The 16,542-nt window shown below is 40.3% G+C and overlaps 1 protein-coding gene across 2 annotated transcripts; it reads left to right on the top strand.

Moving 5' to 3' along the window:
• Positions 1-767: 767 nt before the first annotated feature.
• SLC38A2 (solute carrier family 38 member 2) lies at positions 768-16,258 on the top strand. Of its 2 annotated transcripts, XM_032182266.1 has the most exons (16): positions 770-1,033; positions 1,533-1,717; positions 1,933-2,014; positions 2,138-2,253; positions 5,066-5,139; positions 5,233-5,325; positions 5,519-5,600; positions 8,636-8,718; positions 9,671-9,729; positions 9,843-9,989; positions 10,438-10,517; positions 10,619-10,719; positions 11,016-11,140; positions 11,806-11,950; positions 12,086-12,183; positions 12,905-16,258. In XM_032182266.1, exons 2-16 carry the CDS (start codon positions 1,599-1,601, stop codon positions 13,001-13,003), a joined length of 1,503 nt encoding a protein of 500 aa, XP_032038157.1. In that variant the 5' UTR covers positions 770-1,033; positions 1,533-1,598; the 3' UTR covers positions 13,004-16,258. The 2 variants fall into 2 exon arrangements, with proteins under 2 accessions (XP_032038069.1, XP_032038157.1); XM_032182178.1 differs by having other exon boundaries at positions 768-1,033; positions 11,806-12,183.
• Positions 16,259-16,542: the final 284 nt, after the last annotated feature.

Genomic DNA, 16,542 nt, shown 5'->3' with positions numbered 1-16,542 from the left:
AAATACCGCTGACGGCTGACTGGAGAAGGTGGGCGACCCGGCTGCGGGGCACACCGTGAGGGGTTTGGGGGCCGAAAAACGCCCCCCAAACCCCTCGGGTCCCCTCACAGGGCCCCTCAGCGCCCCCCCGCTGCCGGGCACCCGGCGGGAAGGCGCCGCAGCGCCCCCGCCCCCGCCCCGCCTCAGCGGCCGAGAGGAGGGAGGTGGGGAGGGGAGGGGGGCGCTGAGGGGGGAGTGACGTCACCCGGCGGATGGGGGCGGGGCCAGCACTGCGGGGATGGAAAATTTTCGGCCCCGCCCCCCGCGGGCCGCGCGCTCTGGAACGTTCCGCGGCGCTAACGGTCGCGGCCGGGCCTCGCGCCTCACACACCCCCCCCCCCCCCCCCAACCCCCCCCCCCTCCCGGTCCGCGCCGCCTCACGCAGCCCCCTGGGGGCCGGGAGCCCGGAGGGGCCTCGCTCCTCGTCGAGGGAGCGCCCCTGTGCGGGGCCGGCGCAGCCTGAGGCGCTCCCTGACGGGAATCCCAGCGCTCCCCTCCCCGTACCGCAAGCACCGACCCCACGGCGAGCAGCGGCCGCGCTTCGCCGCCCGCCGCCCGCACGCACGCAGCCGGCCCCTGGGGGCCGGGCCGGGAAGGGAAGGGCCGGGCCGGGCAGGGCAGGGCAGGGCCGGGCCGGGCGGGGGGCGGCGCGGTGCGGTGCCGGCGGACGGCCCCTCCGCGATGACGCGGCCGCATTCCTGCCTGAAGAGCGGCGGCGCCCCGCGGGGGCCGTCAGACCGGCAGCGCCGCCGCCGCACTCGCACCGCTCCGCTCCGCCCCGCCCCACGGGAAACGCTATTCCTCGCGCCGCCGGCACCTGGGGCGAGCCGTCGCCCTCCTCCCTGCCTGTATTTATTTATTTAGGGGTTTCGCCGGCCGCTCGGCCCGCCGCCGCTGCTCTTTGTAGCGAAGGATTTGGGGTTTTTTTTTGCTCGCCCGTGCGAGGAGCGCCTGGTTGCCCCGAGGAAACCTCGCCCCCGTTCCAACAGCAGAGGTAAGGCGCGGTCCGGATGGGGGGGGGGGGAGGCTGTGGCAGGGCTCAGCCTTTGTGCCGCATCGCGGGCAGCGTGAGGGGCTGGAAAATACAAATAAATAAAGCGAGCCCCGCAGCCTGGCGTTATCCCTCTGAAGACGGAAGGGAGGAGGGTTGGGGGGGGGGGGCACTGTGACAATCTCCCGGCGGTGTTGCATCAGTCCCCGCTCCGGTGCACGGGGCTGGGAGGGGAGGTTGGAGGAGGAGGGGGGGGGGGGGGGGTGAGGCGAGCGCTCCCCCAGCCCCATCCGAGGGGCCTGGGCCGGGGCCGTGCCCGCGCCGCCGCCGCCACCTTTGTGCGCGCGCCCCCGCGCCGCGCGCCCCCCGCCCCGCGCGCTGGTACTTTTCCACTCGGCGCGCGCCGCCCACGTGACGGGCCGCGGCTCCCGCTGCGGCACTGACGTCGCCCCCCCCCCCTCATCCTCCTTCCCCCCCCCCCCCCCTCCCTCCCCTCCCGCAGGCGCGGCCGCCCCGCCGCCAAGGACAAAAGAGCGGCCGCCACCGCCGCGCACAGCCCCGCCGCGCCATGAGCAGCGCCGAGATGGGCAAGTTCAACATCTCGCCCGACGAGGACAGCAGCAGCTACAGCTCCAACAGCAACGACTTCAGCTATCCCTACCCCACCAAGCCGGCCGCTATGAAGAGGTCAGGGGGCTCCGCCGGGCACGGGGCGAGGCGTGCGGGGACGGACCGGGGCCGCAGCCGCCGCAGAGGTGTGCGGGCGGTGTGCCGTGCCCTCGGGAGGCTCTCCCCTGCGGGCGGGTGGCGCGATTTCCTCGCTTTCTAATGGAAACGGTACTCGGGAAGTGGCTGTGCGAGTTTGTCCGCGATGGTCGCTGACGGTGTGATGTTTTCTACAGCCACTACGCAGATATGGATCCGGAAAATCAGAATTTCTTGCTCGATTCCAACGCTGGAAAGAAGAAATATGAAACTCAGTATGTAAGTACCTAGTCATGACCTTTCAAAACCAGAAAAAATGCTTTCTTGCCAAATAGATGTTTGTTTTAATTCTGAAATGAGTAACGACTTTCTATTAATTATGACCTATCTCCCTTTTCTCAGCATCCGGGTACTACTTCCTTTGGAATGTCAGTATTTAATCTGAGCAATGCTATTGTGGGTAGTGGCATCCTTGGTCTTTCTTATGCCATGGCTAACACTGGAATTGCTCTTTTTGTGTAAGTATCTTTTGGTTCATCAAAAAAAAAAAAAAAAAAAACTTTCTGTTGTGTAACTGATAATGAATAAATGTTTGAAGTAAAAATTTGACCTCTACAAAATAACCTAGTCATTGCCGTAAGTGCAGGATTGCATTTTAGTATTTACGGATTGTTTTCATTGAAACAGTTGTGATACATTTGGAGAGACATGTAAAAACTAAACAACTACATTCCAAGTTGTCTCATGTACAAAATGATTTACAGTGACTTTTCTGCTGCTTTCTTAGCTGTAGATGCTTCGTGAATAACTGATAGACTTCCCTTGAAAAGTACTTCATTCAAATGAAAACCAATAGAAAAATTCCTGTGGTCATTACTGGAAGTCATAATTGCACAGAAAGTATGGGATTTGGCTATAGGGAGTTAAAAGAAAAAACTAGGAGGAAGATGATTATTTTTGTCCTCTGTAAATCTGGCCTTCTCTACTCTTAAAAAATCCTGTGTCCCGGTATCAGTGATCGGGAATGGGGTGTCCTTTTCCTCCACTGACATAGTTATGCCTGTAAGGAATAATGTACGTAATGTAATGCAGAAATCCTTTTTCTTGCTGTGCTTTTACTCAATTCAGGGAACTGATTTGAACTACACCTATAAAAATCTCTTGTCTCCCTGCATGTGGAATAACCAGCGTGTCTTTATTGCTATGTCTGTATTGGCAGAACATTTCAGGTGTAAGAGAAGACTGTAGTAGCGTAATTGGAAATTGCATGAGGAAACAGTTACCTACAGTGCTTCTAAAATGTCCTGGGAAAGGAGATGTTTCATATATTGAAGGCAGTTTGGCTCACACAACATGCAATTTAAGTGACTGTGTGCAAATGGGAATCCTAATACTCGCTTAGATGATACTAAGCAGAAGGAACAATTTGCCATGAATTAAGAATAGGGAGATACTTCACCTGTTCACACCTCAGTTTTGTGCCCTATGAAGATACTTTGTAGCAGGCATAAGATAACCAGAATAATACGTGTTAAAACATCTCTGAGGAGGAAAAAAAAGAAAAAAAGAAATGAAGGGAGAAGGAAATATAAAGTTGGATATCTAAACAGATCCCCACGTGATGGGGGGCTTCTTTTTCTGAAGAAGAATGAATGCTTAAAGCTATCAAATTAACAATTGGGTGCTGAGGTCATTTATTTACCTTTCATTTCCAGACAGTACATTGAAATCTATTTGCATTAGTACTGATTCAAAGATAAACTAGCCTGTTACGCTTCAAGATCTGACGTACTTGGTAGAGTTCTGATGCAGGAAAGCAGAAGTGTCAATCACTAATGATACTGAGGGCTTATGATGACAATGAGGGCATTACAGACATCTTTTAATAACTAGGTTACAGATTCAGATCCAGATGCAGTTGATTATGACAGTAAATTCTTAGAAGACTGCATGGAATCACTTGTCAGCACTGTACTAAATAAACGAGTGATACGGTCCTGAAGCCAGAAACTGAGTGAGCTTCTAGATGAGTTTGCTGACTGATCTTGTCAACACACTAAGCAGCTATTCAAGGTTAGGACTAAAGGATCCAGAACCTGTATTGTTTTAATTAAACGTAATTAAATGTAACCTTTTATGCATCTCACTGTACTGTTTCTAATTGATGCCTAAATTAAATCCTGGTTAAATCTGTGCCTGTCAGAAACACAGAGGTTTATTTGTGTGTGCATGCGTTGGTGTAGAATTGGCATGCTACCACAAGTTTCCTGGATCCCTTGAACAGATCTGTGAAGCTTTTTTCTTAAATGTTCTTGTTTCCATGTCTTTATACTATATTTACTAATTCCAGCAACGCTAAAAATGACACAAAAGGAAATTGACAGATTACACTGAGAGCTCTAAAAGGAGCTTCACGTTTTTTAGCAGATGTGCTGCTTCTTAAGTTTACAATAAAGTAGCGTGCTCCTATTGGTGTAAGAAAGGCCAGGGGGTTTTGAATACATTGTAGTTTTCCACAGTGTTCATAAGCTGTAAAGAAGTCCCCCCTAGTGTGCCACTCCAGTAAGTGCATTTGCTCTGGTTCACTTCAGAGATCTGAATTTTAGGTGTTTCAAAGCTGTGTTTCTACAAGTAATATATGTAAAATCTGTGGAGAAGATAAACAAGCCACTATCAATTCACACAGGAAAAATAACTTTTGAGCCAATAAAGTATTTCTTTAATGTAAGCTCATATTTCCATTTAAAGACCAAGTGCACAGCTCTCAACATACATTCATTTATTCATTTTCAGTACATCCTTCCTTTTGCAGTTTAATCTTTACATTAAAAAAAAAATGTTTACATGTTTAAGCTGAAAGGCTGATTTGTTCATGACTAAGGTAGTCTTTACTTTAGCTGCAGTTTTAGTTGATGATATACTCAGGACATACTGTTTGTTGAACAAGGAAGACAGGAGAAATACAGTTTCCAATAATGATCCAAAACCATTGCCATCGGTAGTTTGTTAAATAATTTATATCAAATGTATCCAACTGTATGACCTGATACTTGTCCTTGCTTATGCTACCTTATACTGAATAGATTAATTCTACACTAGAATTACTCTAAAATGTGTTCCTCTGAAATATATTTTCATATAAAATCCTTTTTAAACAAGGCATTAATTGGGTTTTCAAAATGCTTTTAGCTAGCCTTAGAGTCTACAGTTTATTCCCAGATAATATTTTAAGACGATTTTTCTTTTGTTGTTTGATCTGCCTTTATTTAATAAGGTTACAATAAATCATTTATGGCTGTTACAAAGTTGCATGTTTTTTCCATCCCCCAGGATACTTCTGCTATTTGTCTCAATAGTTTCTTTGTATTCAGTGCATCTCCTTTTGAAGACTGCCAATGAAGGAGGTATGTCAAAGTACTGTTTTGCAAGCGTGGTATTTGTTTCATGCTGTATTTTGGGGAAATGCCATACCAATGGGTTGTTTTGCTTTCTTTTAGGATCTTTATTATATGAGCAATTGGGAATGAAGGCATTTGGTATGGCTGGAAAACTTGCTGCTTCTGGATCAATCACAATGCAGAACATTGGAGGTGAGGACAAGATCTTAAAATGTCTATATTGTCAATAATAATTGTTCCCTACTTATTGTGGAGACTTTTTTTCACACAACATGTGTTCATTAACTGCTTGTGTTCAAGTGAGGTTATGAAACATGTTATGTGATTCTTGCATCTTGTGACATATTCTATATTTGTAATGATCTATGATGTTATTCACCTACAGCTATGTCAAGCTACCTCTTCATAGTGAAATATGAGTTACCATTGGTCATCAAGACATTTATGAACATCGAAGAGAACACAGGGTAGGTGTTAGAACTCCTCATCAGAGAAACTATTAGGAGAAACAAATCTGGAGACTGTATATATTTTTATATGAAGACCACGTTCGGTACACCATAGCGTAGCTTCTTACTCAGACAGATACAGTAAGTTTGCCCTTCCCCTGAGTGCTCCACTTCATTTAGATCCAGCCTGTCCTTGGAAAAGGGTAGAAAAACACAGGTATTGCATCTTATTACAGAAAGCTGTTCTCTAAAGAACATCAGGTAAGTGTTAACATATGTATGCATAACATATGTATGGCAGTACATACTCATGATAAGGAAAGGTAAATGCTATTATGTGTTGTTTTTTAAATTATATTCCAACTAGTTTGCAGTTATTGTTCTGTTTTTCTCATATTAACGCTGTGGGAAGTGATTGAATGTGTAAGTTAGGTGAAGTCATGTAATAAATGTCAAAAGGGGCAGCTTTCAAAAAAGGTATGGGGACTAAACACTGAACTAAAAGAGTTCATATGCCCAAGACCAGAATCATGAACTCATGACATGAACTGAATCATGCCAGTTAGTCCTGGAGACAATTTAACTCCCTTGTGGCTTTCCTGCTTGGCTCTTAATGAGGATGCCTTGGGGAGAGCTCATGTTACCTAACTGTACTGGTCTGAAAGTTAGATTTTGAGCTCATCATTGCTCTGGTCTTTGCATAATTTTTGAAGAGAGCAGGTTCTTTGCAGTGGTCAGTTTAGTGCACCTGACTTAGACACCTGTTTTGGGCATCTCCGATGAGTGATTTATCACATCACTTTGTATTGAGAGGGTATGTAAAAACAGCTATCTAAAACAAGACGCCTAACTTAGATGGATAGAGTTAAGTGCTATAAATCTCACTCTTCAGAGTTGTACTTCTGTGCCTTGTCCTGAAGTGTCCCAGTCTTGAGAGGGCTGAGCAGCTCAAGACTCCAACTTACACCTAAGCCTGAGTTCAGAAGGTAGGCATTTTTCTGCCTGTGTTCCCCAAGGGGTTCAAGCCATTTGGTGTTCATACAGCTTGCTGATGGATATTATCATGATGACAGTGCTAGTTTTTTGTTTTTTTTGTTTTTTAATGTATTCAGATGAAGAATACAATACCTGACTTACTTAATAATGTAGATCTTACAAGTTCATTCGTGGGACAGTTCATTTCCCTCGTTTGGTTGAATCCAAGTCCTTATGTTCCACTTCTTAAGGAAGTCGGCAGTACTTACTAAAGGGGCTTGGAGACATATTTTTAACTGACCTGTCTTCAGAGAAGAATTCAAAATCAATTGTAATTCAAGAGGGAAGTTTCAGCACTGTGAGTTGCATTGCATAAAGTTGCTGCTCTGCAACTGAGGCAGCAGTGTCTGAGAGATTTGTATCTACAGTGTTTTCTTGTTGGCTGATACTAGGTAGCTGTACACTGATTTAAAGTAAATTTTTTTCTCAGTGCTGTAGCAACTGTGGACCCCATTTAACTGACTCTCTCCATGCATTGCTTAGGAGAGGCTGGGAATTGGCATCCATTGGCATGGATTCCACTCTGGCAGCCTGGTGCCTAAAATGTAAGCACTTACCTGTTTAAATGTCCCAAAATAATGCTTACTGTAGAAGAAAATGTTCTGGAATTCTGCAACAACATTACAAAGACTATCTCCATTTTTACAGTTTGTTCTGCAATTTTTAAAGTACTCAGCTGTATTTTGAAGCTGTGCAGTCCCATTCTTCAGTCCTCAGTACTGAAAAACTGTTAAGTCCTTGGTTTGAAAGTCCCAATGCTTTGTTGTACATACACTGTAACAGTGTGCACATTCTTATGACTTGCAAATGCCATGAGTCTGCTCTGATTTCTTTTAAATTTACCTGTTACATTTAAAATAAGAGAGGAGAAATAAGAGCTTACCACGTTAATGTCCTACACATCTGAACTTTGTAAAATACATTTTTTACATTCAGCTGTCCCAGGTAAAGCTGGGGAAAGAATCAAATCATTTTTTTACTTGCTACATATATCCAGAGCAAGTCTGTTAAAGTTATTCCGTATTTCAACTAGCATATGGGCTTATAATAGGCTTATAACGCAGCTGTTGAGTTTGAATGGACAAATTTCCAATTGGGTTATTAAATTTTGTTTAAATAATACACAATTTTGAAATATATTCTGTATACATTATCTAACAGTATTTAAAGTATTAATGTTTGGAAATAAATGCTTAGTGTTATTTGAATTACTTAAAGAATATGGGATATTCCTGTAGGATCATATAAAGGAAGCAATTGCTCTGCCACGATAAACTATTCAAGATCAGTTTTCCTGTTAGTTCAGTGAAACTGCATTATATTTACAGAGATTGTTTTCCCATATTTCAAAGGAAGATGGTCACCTTCTAGCTCTCTAAAATGTCTGATCAAAAATAGCTTTTGATTTTTATGGAATAAAGGGCAAAACCAATATGAAGGAAAAAACTTCTAAGTTTCTTACCATAGTTTCCCTACTGGAAGGGACTAAACATGCTTCCAGTAGAATCCCACTGCTTTTTTTGGTATTTTTCAGTCAGTGGGCTTGAGCTACTGCCTTAACTCCAGCCCTCATCTGTTTTTCTGTAATTCCCGCAGGGTACCCAACAGAATTTTACTGGCATTAAAGTGGATTATTACCTTGCTGGGGCCTTGCTATATTCTAATACATCTGGAGAGTTGGGAATCAACATTTAAGCAAATTACTTTTCTTCATGGTTTATCCCACTTGACTTTCCTTCTGGTCAGTCATTTACTTTCGTCTTCTGACTTCCAGATGCATATTAATTTTGGAAAAGGACACTAAAGGAAAGGCACAACATAGGTTTGGGGTGAGATAGGAAGGTATTGTAGTGCTCTAGGTCCATATAGTAAGTTGAATGCTAATCCCTTGTGATATCAGATAGTGCATTTATGTAAATAGCAGCCACGTGTTGTAGGAAAAGATAAGTGTGAAGACTAACCAGCAAATGTAATTTTTTCAATGCTTCAGTTACTTACAAATACTCTTTTTCCTACAGAGAATGGTATCTTAATGGCGACTATTTAGTGCTGCTGGTGTCTGTCATCCTCATTCTTCCTCTGTCGTTACTGAAAAATTTAGGTAAGCAGTAGAGTACAATTGAATTAAAAATGCATTGAAAACACTGTGAGGAAATGGCTAATGGGATGTTTGAGTCTTGGAGTGCTGTGTGAATTGACAGTGTCTCTAAGCTTGTCTCATCTGACTACTCAGTCTTTAGGTAATTGCTCTCAACCTGCTTTAAAAAAAAAAAAAGGTCAAGATGAGTGCCTCTAAGGCAACAGATGTGTCTGTGGAATACAAAAGGACAATAGATAGGAAAGCTCTAGAACACGGATCAGCAGTACTTTGTGTTTTAATCACAAAGTTTGACCTATCTTGGTCAGCTGTGAAATAGTGTAGTAGTGTTACTACCCACCCTGTAACAAAAGAATAGGAATGCTAGCCCTGGGCAGTTAAATTGTCTTACCAGTGTAGGCGGAAGTCACCTTTTTCATTCTAGTTCCCAAGCGGTAGTAGAATATTTGTACCAGATGCCTTACGTGAAGTGTCTGTAATTCAGTGATATATGTGTGTAACTTAGATAACACACTATTTGTTCAAATAATCCTGTACTGGAACCTTAATAACTTTAGAAAGCAATTCACATTAAGACTTCCAGTTATTAATTCCTACAAGTTAAATGAATCAATACAAACAGAATGGAAGGCAAACTTGTTGCTGGGGGTATTCCACTAGAATTAATCCTGCAGTCACATTTAGTATATAATAATGAAAAATAACGTTTTTTACTTAAAAAAAAAAAAAAAATTCACCAGCACAAACTCACTTTGAGAACTTCCAGAGAAGAGATTAATTGCAAAGTTGATATATATATATATATATATATATATATTTTTTTTTTTCTTTTTTTTAACACAATGCAAGGAAAATGGCAATCCAAGGAAATAACTTTCAGAAAATACTGTCTTAATTTTAGTATGGCATGAATATTGTGTCTTAGACTTTGTTTTTTTATCTTTCTTGATTACAGGATATTTGGGCTATACCAGTGGTTTTTCCTTACTTTGCATGGTCTTCTTCCTGATTGTTGTAAGTATAATTTTGTAGACTTCCAACTGCATTTTGAAGTGGAATTAAACAGAGTTTCTGAAAAGTTTCACATACTGCATTAGCCAAAGTAACAATAAATGCTTTATTTCTAGGTAATTTGGAAGATGTTTCAGATTCCTTGCCCTATGGGCAGTGACATAGTGAACGTGACATTAATAAATGCGACACTGGCACCTTCGGTACATGAAAACATAAGTGATGATGCCTGCAAGCCAAAATACTTCATCTTCAACTCACAGGTAACTGACTGAAAATCAGATTCTGTGTTGACAATCACTGAAAGAAACTATATACACAAGGGAAGAAGGACCTAATTTATTCAAGCCTTGACTCTGACATATAAACTCAATTACAGTGATGAATCTTGACACATGGGAAAGAAGTATGTATAATAGCCAATATAAAGATCAGGCTATGATGAGTTGCAGAAATAATTCTAAACACAAATCTATTCAGTTGAGTGAGATTTGAGAGTATTTGGTATCTCAGGGTCTGAGTTTAAGAAAACAACCATAAAATTGCTGTTTCACTTTTGCCAAAGTTTCAGTTACAAAGAATAGCTAGTCTTTATGAAAAAAAAAAAAATGAAAGAGAGAACCTAAGTCAAAACTGGAAATTTGTGGAATTTTTAACTGTATTTCTAATGTCTGCTTATTTAATAAAAAAATACATATTTGTGTTTTCCAGACTGTCTATGCTGTCCCAATCCTAACATTCTCTTTCGTCTGCCATCCTGCAATTCTTCCCATCTATGAAGAACTGAAAGGGTAAATGCTAGATATGATCCCATTATTTTACTGCATAAACAAAGTAGTGTAAACTGTCATCCTCTCATTGCTAACAGTATTTCTTTTTCTCCTTCTTACAGCCGAAGCCGTAAAAGGATGATGAATGTGTCCTACGTATCTTTTTTTGCCATGTTCCTCATGTATTTATTGGCTGCTCTCTTTGGATACCTAACATTTTATGGTAAATATTGCCATCTCTGCTTGCTTTTACATAATTAATGCACTGCAAAACCACAGTATTATTTTTAAGGTAGAGCAAGTTAGTTTTAACTTTGGGTTCCAAATACGCTGTATTTTTTTTAATATTTCTGTAAGTCTGCACCCAAAACTAGATCGGTAGTAGAACTATGCCTAAGGCACGGGATTAAAATTGGATTAAAACAGATTCATTGCCTCCAAGTTATCTCTGCATAAAATTGGAGACATACTGGAGAAGTGTGTTAACTACATCTAATTAAAATTCCGTTTTCTTTTTAGGAAATGTTGAATCAGAACTGCTTCATACATACTCTGCTTATCTGGGTCCTGATGTTCTTCTTCTTATTGTGCGTCTCGCTGTACTTATGGCTGTAACCCTTACCGTACCTGTAGTTATTTTCCCAGTAAGTGATTCTTTTAGTCTTACTACCATTTTTTCATCTGTCCTGCTACGGTAATTTGTTGATTTGGCAACTTCAATTTATTAATTTCTAGAATTTTCTCTAACATGGGGAAAAAAAAAAGAAAGTTTATTCTAATAAGCTTGTTGAAATGTCTCTATGCTGTTAAATGAAATAACTAAATAGCCAACATTTACAAAGCAGTAGATACAAAGACACAGCTATATTGTTTTCCTGATCTGATTTAATTGTTGGTGGTGGTACAGGTTGCTACTTTCTAAAAGAATCTATGTTATCGTCTTATGATGTCATGTTACGTTATCAGCTTACAGAAATCAGTATGTTTTTGTAAGTACATTTTTAATAGGAATTCTGGCCACTTAAGTGTATATTGTTGAGCAGCATCCTTATATTTAAAGGGAAAAAAAAGGATTTTTGTTACTAAAAAAAGAGGTTTTTCCTTGGGACTTTTTTCAGTCTATTACTGTCTGTTGTTAAAATCTAGGTAACTGAAAGCAGACTTAAAATAGATTTTACTTTCAGTTCTTTTAACTTTAAAATCTGAAGTTTTCAGGAAAACGCTAAAATATTCAAATCCAGGTTACTCCCCTGACTTTGACAATGAAAATTAATGTCTTTTTTTATTACATTTTTCTTCTCATTAAAAGATCCGCAGTTCCATTACCCAGCTACTGTGGGCAGGGAAAGAGTTCAGCTGGTGGCGTCACTGTTCTATTACAATTGTTCTTCTGGCATTTACCAACGTGCTTGTTATCTTCGTCCCTACTATTCGAGACATCTTTGGATTCATTGGTAAGCATTTTCATATCAGTTCAGGCAGTTCCTTAAGTCTTGGAAAATGCAGTTACAATCTAATTAAATTATACTTACCTCTTCACTTACATTTACCTGTTCACAAAACTTTATTTTTGTGCTTTGTAAACACAGGTGCATCTGCAGCTGCCATGCTGATCTTTATTCTGCCTTCTGCCTTCTATATCAAACTAGTGAAGAAGGAACCAATGAAGTCAGTGCAAAAGATTGGGGTATGTATAGACAAACACAGAATGGTTACACTTGCTTTTACTAATGCAGAGCAAGAACTTTAGTTTCCTTCTTCATGACTTTGAAATCCTAGTAAAGGAGGAAGTCAATGAATTGTCGTGGAATGTCATTTTAATTAACATGTAGAAGTTATATAGGTACTCAGAACTGAGGAGAGAGCCATCACAAGGCTCAATTCATTTCAGTGGCTTTTTTTTCTTTTAATCTCATCTCAGTGATAGTGCTAAATTTAGTTCATTCTGCTGCTGATGAGAACCAGCTTTCAACAGTTGCTATCCAAAAAAGCCTCGTGGTTCTCCCTTTAAATTTTCTTTCAAGACTTACTCATCTAATTTACCTCATGACAGTTTACCGCCACCTATGATTTGGGTCTTCCTGACTGACTGGTGTTGGTGCTTTTACTGATCTCAGACTTACTGGCTTAACAGTCAAGTCAGTGCAGAGTGGCACAGCCTGACTGCTATCAGCAGAGCTACATTAATTTCCCTCTGTTGAGGGTGAGGTCTGCTCTACTGGAGAAAAAAAAAAAAAGGTATTATTTGAAAAAAGACCCCAGTTACAAGACAGATGTCCATCTCCTTATTGTTTACTGTGATAGTTGATCCTTCCCCCATGAGCAGCAGCATTTGTGCCTTATATGAGCATGACTTATAGATACACTAGCAAAAACTGATAACGCTTCTTTATATTTTCTCTTTTCAGGCTGCGTTATTCTTTCTAAGTGGTATAGTTGTGATGACTGGGTGTATGACGCTGATTATTCTAGATTGGACCCATAGTGATGTATCTGATGGCCATTAACTGTCCTGGTCTAATACTCGCTACTCCACTTCAAATGCCAGTGTTCACTCAGATACCTACTGAGAATGAAAATGAGCTATTCAGCTTCCTTTAAAATGCAGATTCTTTGTTGATGGTTCTTCAGATTGTAGAATACCTGAACTCTGCCTTTAAGAAACTATTCTGCATGATGGAAATGGGTATTGACATCAAATCACGAGTGTCTGGCTGAAGGAAGTGACAACTTTATTCCATTCCAGAGAATGGACAGAACTCTCTGTAGACTTTTATCAAGCCATGTTTGGCTTTCGTCATTGTTACTTGGATATTTTGTTATTTTACTTGAATGTGCCTAATGGAACCATTTGATGTGAGAAGTGACTCTTAATTTACAGCAGAGTGTTTAAATAACCAATGAGAGAGAGAAAGAGAAACACTATTATTTTTTGTACCAAAAATTCTTATGGACCTCAAAAGCACTATTTTGACTTTAAGAAACTTTTTTTTTTTTTCTAAAAAGCATGAGAGAATATCATAGAAGAACTCATAAAAGTATTTAATCAGTGTCCTAAATTAAATCTAGTTTGTCTTTCTGTAGAGGCATAACTAGAAGAAAACTTATTTTAAAAATATTTCTGATGACCAAAACAGAAGATGAACCAATTTAAGTTAAAATCCTCCAATTTTAAATGCTTCCCATAAAATTCAATAGATCTGCAGTATAGTGAAAATAATCCTCACAGTCCTATTTCACTATACTTAAACTACAGTTATCTTCATTTCCAAAAATGGTGTGGAAACCCAAATTTTCAAGCTTTAAAAAATAATGACCCTTTAGAACAGGTATGTTTGAGGAAAACATACTTAATGTAGAACTCAAAAAGATGGTGTTGACATTTCCCTTCTTGAGGTACTTAATAGTGCAATTGGGTAAGACAGGGTTTGGGGTTTTTTGCTTTTTTATTGTTTGTTTTTTGTTTGTTTTCTGTTGTAGATATAAACTAAATGGCACTGAAGCGTATCATGCCATTGATATAAAACTCCCTCCTGGAGTTCTGTTTATTAATAAGGTCCACTGTCAGTTGTAGCAATGTTTGTTGTTGGTTTTTTTTTCTGTCCAATCTTGAAACACTCAGTAGGAAAAGAAAAAGGTCCTAATGTAGTTTACTAGTTGTATAATATTCCAAAACTGTACAGTATTTCTCAAATTACTTATCCATTATTGGATTTTGAATTACTTGACTATTCTGTTTCTGAGTCAAATCCACAAAATAACTGCACCAGTGTTTCATGCTTGGTACAAACTCTCTTCACAAACACAACTGGGATTCCTCTTCCAATTTATACTGTATAGTAGTACTAAAGATAACCTCATAGACTGGATAGTCATCTCATCCTTGTTTGCTTCAGAAATAGGTAAGTTTCTTACGAGCCCTAGCTAGCTAGCTGATGAAACAGGTGCTGTATGATTGTGATAGCTGTTTTGTTTCTAGTGCATGTTTAATCTCTCATTCTTATCCCAGGTTGAAGAGAAATAACACTCGTGTAACAGCGTACTTGGCTTATAAGAGGTTCTCAAACACAACAATATTGGGTACAAAAGCCTAGATAGAGATTATTAATGAAATAATCATGGCAATGTGGTCAGCTGTCTTCATTTAACTTAATGTTTTAGAAATCCAACTTAGTGTTCTGCTCAGTATTTATGTCAGAGGGAACAAGTAGGGGCCTGTATTCCATTGGTTAGACAGTGCCCAAGACTTTTTGCTCTTGTAGAATCAATCAGAAACAAATCTAAATCATGGTCATTGTTTGACAGATAACATCAAGCTCTGCCCAGCCATTTAAAATCTATGAAAAAAAACTGCAGGTATTTTGTATCGATACTTCTGCATGGCTATAAGTACTGGTCGCTAAGTCTGTAACGTAAAACTGTAACGAGAAGTTAGATTCCTTTTGTGTTGTTTGTATCATTAGTTCAGTGGTACTCAACTGACAATTAACGATCCTGGAGTCAGCATTGACTAAAGCTCCTTAGGTACTTCTCTGCCTCAGGTACTTGACATCCATGGCTAACTATCCCATGATACCTGATCACTGTATAGGAGTGCTGAGTGTGCGCCTCAGTACTTTGGCAGCTTTCTTCTTTCTCTCCACAAATGTAGAAGGGTGGAAGAGATTTAAAATGTTGTCTACCTTTGAGCAATTTGTAGCACATAAGGGATGAAACACTTCCCTTGCCAGTATTTAAAAAGAAAAAAAAAAAAGTGAAAAATAGCCTCCTTTCTTTCAGTAGCCATTGGAGAGGAGGTGGAAATAAGAAGTCACTCCATAGACAGAGGAGAAAAAATTTTGTGGTGACACCTCATAATGTTGCATGATACATGTCATTTAATTCTCCTAGTGTAGCAATTTCTAGATTTTTGCATTGTGGTGTCCTTTGACTGGCTCTCTACCTGCAACAGTTGAGTTCCACTTGGCTGGGTTGATTTTGAATGTATGGTTTTCTTGAAACTTGTCTGTTTAAAGTCACGTACATAACAAACCACCTGAAAGAGCAGCTTCAGTATTAAACCACTGTTTTGTCACCTCAGTTAGACATTACCGTCTTCCATGATATTTCAGTCATAAGTGTAACATTATTTATAAAACATTAATCCATTAAGCCTAAGCCTATTTTTCAATATTTATGATAGTCTATGTACATAACTTGTATGTGTGTATATACTGTAAGTATGATGTATATAATGTAGGTTTGGGATTCGGGATTTATGTATATATTCCTCTCTCATTACTAAATATTACATCATTTCAATGAGTTGTTCATGTTGTACATCTGTGTAACAACTGTCAAAAGAAAGGTCCTTTTACAACATGGAATACCTACAAAAATGGAGGTAACGTGTTAACACCTGAGGTGTGTAGGAAACACTACGGTTGTATTTATTACAAATGTATATGTTGCAGTAAACACAGGCGTCACTTGGGTCCATAAAAAGCGTAGTTCAGGTTCGTGTATGCTTTTCCTGTAAAATCTACCATGGATGTTACAATCTCCTGAATGCAGTAATTTAACAACTTTTACGATCTAACAGCTCTGTTAGGCCGTCGGCTTCAGGCATCCTACGGTACATCCGTGTACATATGTGAATATCCACTGTATTGTTAGAGGCCAACAGTCTAAGGGCACTTGTTGGCAAAGAGCGCAACACAGTTTCAATGAAACATTGTATGTTTGTTTTAACTGAATTAAATAAATAAACAGATAATCTTAAACAGTGTGGTGGTGGTTCTTGGGGGGGGAGGCATGGGGAGGTTTTTCTGTAAAGCTGGTATTGAAGTGCACCTATAATTTCATGCATGTTTAATAGATTTACGAGCACTTTTTAGGAAGGGAGTGGGGCGAATTACATCCAATGAAATCTACAACTTATAAAACTGCCAAAGTAACCAGAACAAGTCTGAACATCAGAGAAAATAAGAGATGAAATTCAGCAAGAAAGCTCTGTTATGTCAGTCTTTGCAGCACAGGCACAAATATCTGCAGACAAGACTTGTTC

The sequence above is a fragment of the Aythya fuligula genome, chromosome 1 (genome assembly GCF_009819795.1).
Source record: "Aythya fuligula isolate bAytFul2 chromosome 1, bAytFul2.pri, whole genome shotgun sequence".
Lineage (NCBI taxonomy): Eukaryota > Metazoa > Chordata > Aves > Anseriformes > Anatidae > Aythya > Aythya fuligula.
Note: the sequence above shows the minus strand (reverse complement) of the source record. Positions and strands in the feature narration are given on the sequence as shown.

Coding starts and splice junctions, on each gene's coding strand:
- SLC38A2 (XM_032182178.1), top strand. CDS start 1,599: ATGAGCAGCGCCGAGATGGGCAAGTTCAACATCTCGCCCGACGAGGAC. Junction 11,141..11,805: donor TACCTGTAGTTATTTTCCCA/GTAAGTGATTCT, acceptor TCTCATTAAAAG/ATCCGCAGTTCCATTACCCA. Junction 12,184..12,904: donor AGTCAGTGCAAAAGATTGGG/GTATGTATAGAC, acceptor TTCTCTTTTCAG/GCTGCGTTATTCTTTCTAAG.